Genomic DNA, 2,725 nt, shown 5'->3' on the forward strand with positions numbered 1-2,725 from the left:
ACCCGGCCGGGGGGCGGGGCCTCCGCCGGTCCTTTGGAGCCCGGCTGCGAAGTGCGGTCTGCACGCCGATTGGTGCGGGCGCGTCACGTGATGCCGCTGTTTCCCGCCTCCCTCCCCCCAGCCGCTCCGAACACCTGGCTGCCCGTAAGCCCGGGCGCCCGCGGGCTCCAGGCCGTCTCTCCCGGGCCTTTTACGTTTGAACTTAGGAAGGTGGTGTCGCAGACTGGAAGGGAGACGAACAGTGGGCACGCGGCGTGCAAATTCCTCCGTGTCGGCCGAAAGAAGCTCTTCAGGCCTGCGAAAGGCGGGGCCTTCGTGCGCAGGCGCGACCGGAGGGCTCGTGGGAAGGGAAGCGGCGGGGTGCTGCTGCGCATGCGCGGCGGGTCCACGCGCCGTTTCTCACGTTCTCACTGCGGCCATCTGCCCGCTCTCTCGCTTTGCGGATGGCGCCCCCGGGGGTCTGCGGCCGCCGGGGGCGGGCCTCCCGGTGCCCCCGCCCGCCCCGCGCCACCCTCTGCGGGCGGCTCCGCCCGCGGCGTGGCAGTGTGTCCGGGAAGACGCCGTCCCGCGCCCCCTGTTCTCAGTGTCGGCGTCCTGAGCGCGGTGCTCGGTCGGCCGAGGACAGGGTCGCCCCGCCCGCGCCCGCAGCTCCCCGCCCGGCTGGGCAGCACCGTTAGGGTCGGAGGAGGTTTGGCGCCGACGGTGAAATGGCGCGCTGTTCCGCTTCTCCCGCTCATTGTTTTCCTTCCTCAGTATTTAGCCTAGAGTGGCTTCGAACTTGTGACACACCTGCCCGCCTCCCGCGTGCGGGCCTGGCGGACGCGCATCCCCGCGCCTCCCTCCCCTCAGCCCCCTCCCCGGACACGCATCCCCGTGCCTCCCTCCCCTCAGCCCTTCCCCGGACGCGCATCCCGCATCCCCGCGCTTCCCTCCCCTCAGCCCCCTCCCCGGACGCGCATCCACGTGACTCCCTCCGGCGCATCCCGCATCCCCGCGCTTCCCTCCCCTCAGCCCCCTCCCCGGACGCGCATCCCGCATCCCGCATCCCCGCGCCTCCCTCCCCTCAGCCCCCTCCCCGGACACACATCCCCGTGCCTCCCTCACCTCAGCCCCCTCCCCGTCACGCATCCCGCATCCCCGCGCCTCCCTCACCTCAGCCTCCTCCCCGGTACCCGGGCCTTTGATTGGAAAAAAATAAAATAAGGTTGCCAGCGTGAACTTTGGAGAAGGAAGAGACGAAGCCCTTCGGGTAAAATATTGGAAGGTGGCAGCAGGTAGCACGTGACACTGTTAACCTGGGCAACTTCAACACATCAAAACCTCCACGGTAGCTCATACCAGGAAGCAACGGTTAAACTACACCTGACCCAAAACTCATGTCTTCCATTCTCAAAAGTCATACCTGACCCGAGCACCGGTGGCTCTCGGCGGTCATCCTAGCTACTCAGGAGGCTGAGATCTCAGGATCGCAGTTCAAAGCCAGCCCAAGCAGGAAAGTCCGTCTGTGAGACTTATCTCCAAGAAACCACCAAAAAACTGAAAGTGACACTGTGGCTCAAGTGAAAGAGTGCTAGCCTTGAGCTGAAGAGCTGAGGGACAGTGCCCAGGCCCAGAGTTCAAGCCCCATGACTGACGAAAAAAAAAAAGTCATACCCTGGACTAAGAAAGGTCTCAGTTACTCTCCACTCCTCAGGCACCTCACCACAGTGACTTTCCCTTTCACCACAGACCCTTCTCCACCTCCTGGTCAGCCTCTGGTAGCCACTGCCTCAGGGCCCTGTCACAGACAGCTCTTCTCACCACCTGCAATGCTCTATCCCTCACAGTCCCTTAGCTCTGGGTCTTGGTGCAGTAGTATCACCCTCGCACTGACGCCCTCGCTACCTCACCCCATCTGTTCCTTGTGTGCTTTTGTCCATCATGTCTACTGAAGAAAAATAAAATCAACACCCTCCTTACACATTTACTGCACATCTTAAGAAACACAAGAAAGTCATTGAACAAATTCAAAGAGAATCAGATAACTAGAAGATTAAACATGAACTAAGACTGCAAGATATGAAGGAGGAATTCAAAAATGACATAGAAATATTAGAAAAAAAGATTCAAAATCTTGGAAATATGAATTCAGTAGCTCAAATAAACTCAAGCCAGGAGTTCATGACTGTAATCTCAGATACTCAGGAAGCTGAGATCTGAAGATTGAGGTTTGAAGCCAGCCCAAGCAGGAAGAAGCTTGTGAGATTCTTATCTCAATTAACCACCAAAAAAGCAAGAAATGAAGCTGTGGCTCAAGTGGTAGAATGCTAGACTTGAGCACAAAAACTCAAGGAAAGCATCCAGACCCTGAGGTCAAGCCCAGGGCTGGTACATACAGGCCTAGTTTATAAAACGGAGCAAACTGGAAATAATGTATTAAGTATTGATGATTAAAAAAAGAACTAAATCAAAGACATTGAAAAAAACCCTAAGAAAATATGAATGGAATTTGCAAGACCTCTCAGGCTCCCTTTTATGAACCATGAGCATTCAAAACTGATTTAATAAAGTAATAGCAGAAAAGTTCACCAACCTGGAGAGAGATTCATCCATGTGGAATAGGATTACAAAACACCAAAGAGTCAAAACAAGAATGAAACTCATCTAGACACATTACAGTTCAAGAATAAACATATAATAGAATAAAGAAATAATATAGTAAACTTGTATTTAGAGAGTTTATATG

At 55.5% G+C, this 2,725-nt stretch overlaps 1 protein-coding gene across 1 annotated transcript in view; it reads right to left on the minus strand.

The window, feature by feature from the left end:
• Window positions 1-1,128, minus strand: part of Hmgn1 (high mobility group nucleosome binding domain 1) — a 9,350-nt gene extending 8,222 nt beyond the window's left edge. Inside the window, exons 1-2 of the mRNA XM_013027338.1 lie at window positions 1,105-1,128; window positions 404-574 (exon numbers count right to left, since the gene is read on the minus strand). Coding sequence (XP_012882792.1) covers window positions 404-574; window positions 1,105-1,128 — 195 coding nt within the window. The remainder of the gene's footprint in view (window positions 1-403; window positions 575-1,104) is intronic.
• Between the last annotated feature and the right edge of the window lie 1,597 nt (window positions 1,129-2,725).

This window comes from Dipodomys ordii, unplaced genomic scaffold, assembly GCF_000151885.1.
Source record: "Dipodomys ordii isolate 6190 unplaced genomic scaffold, Dord_2.0 Scaffold103, whole genome shotgun sequence".
In the NCBI taxonomy this organism is placed as follows: domain Eukaryota; kingdom Metazoa; phylum Chordata; class Mammalia; order Rodentia; family Heteromyidae; genus Dipodomys; species Dipodomys ordii.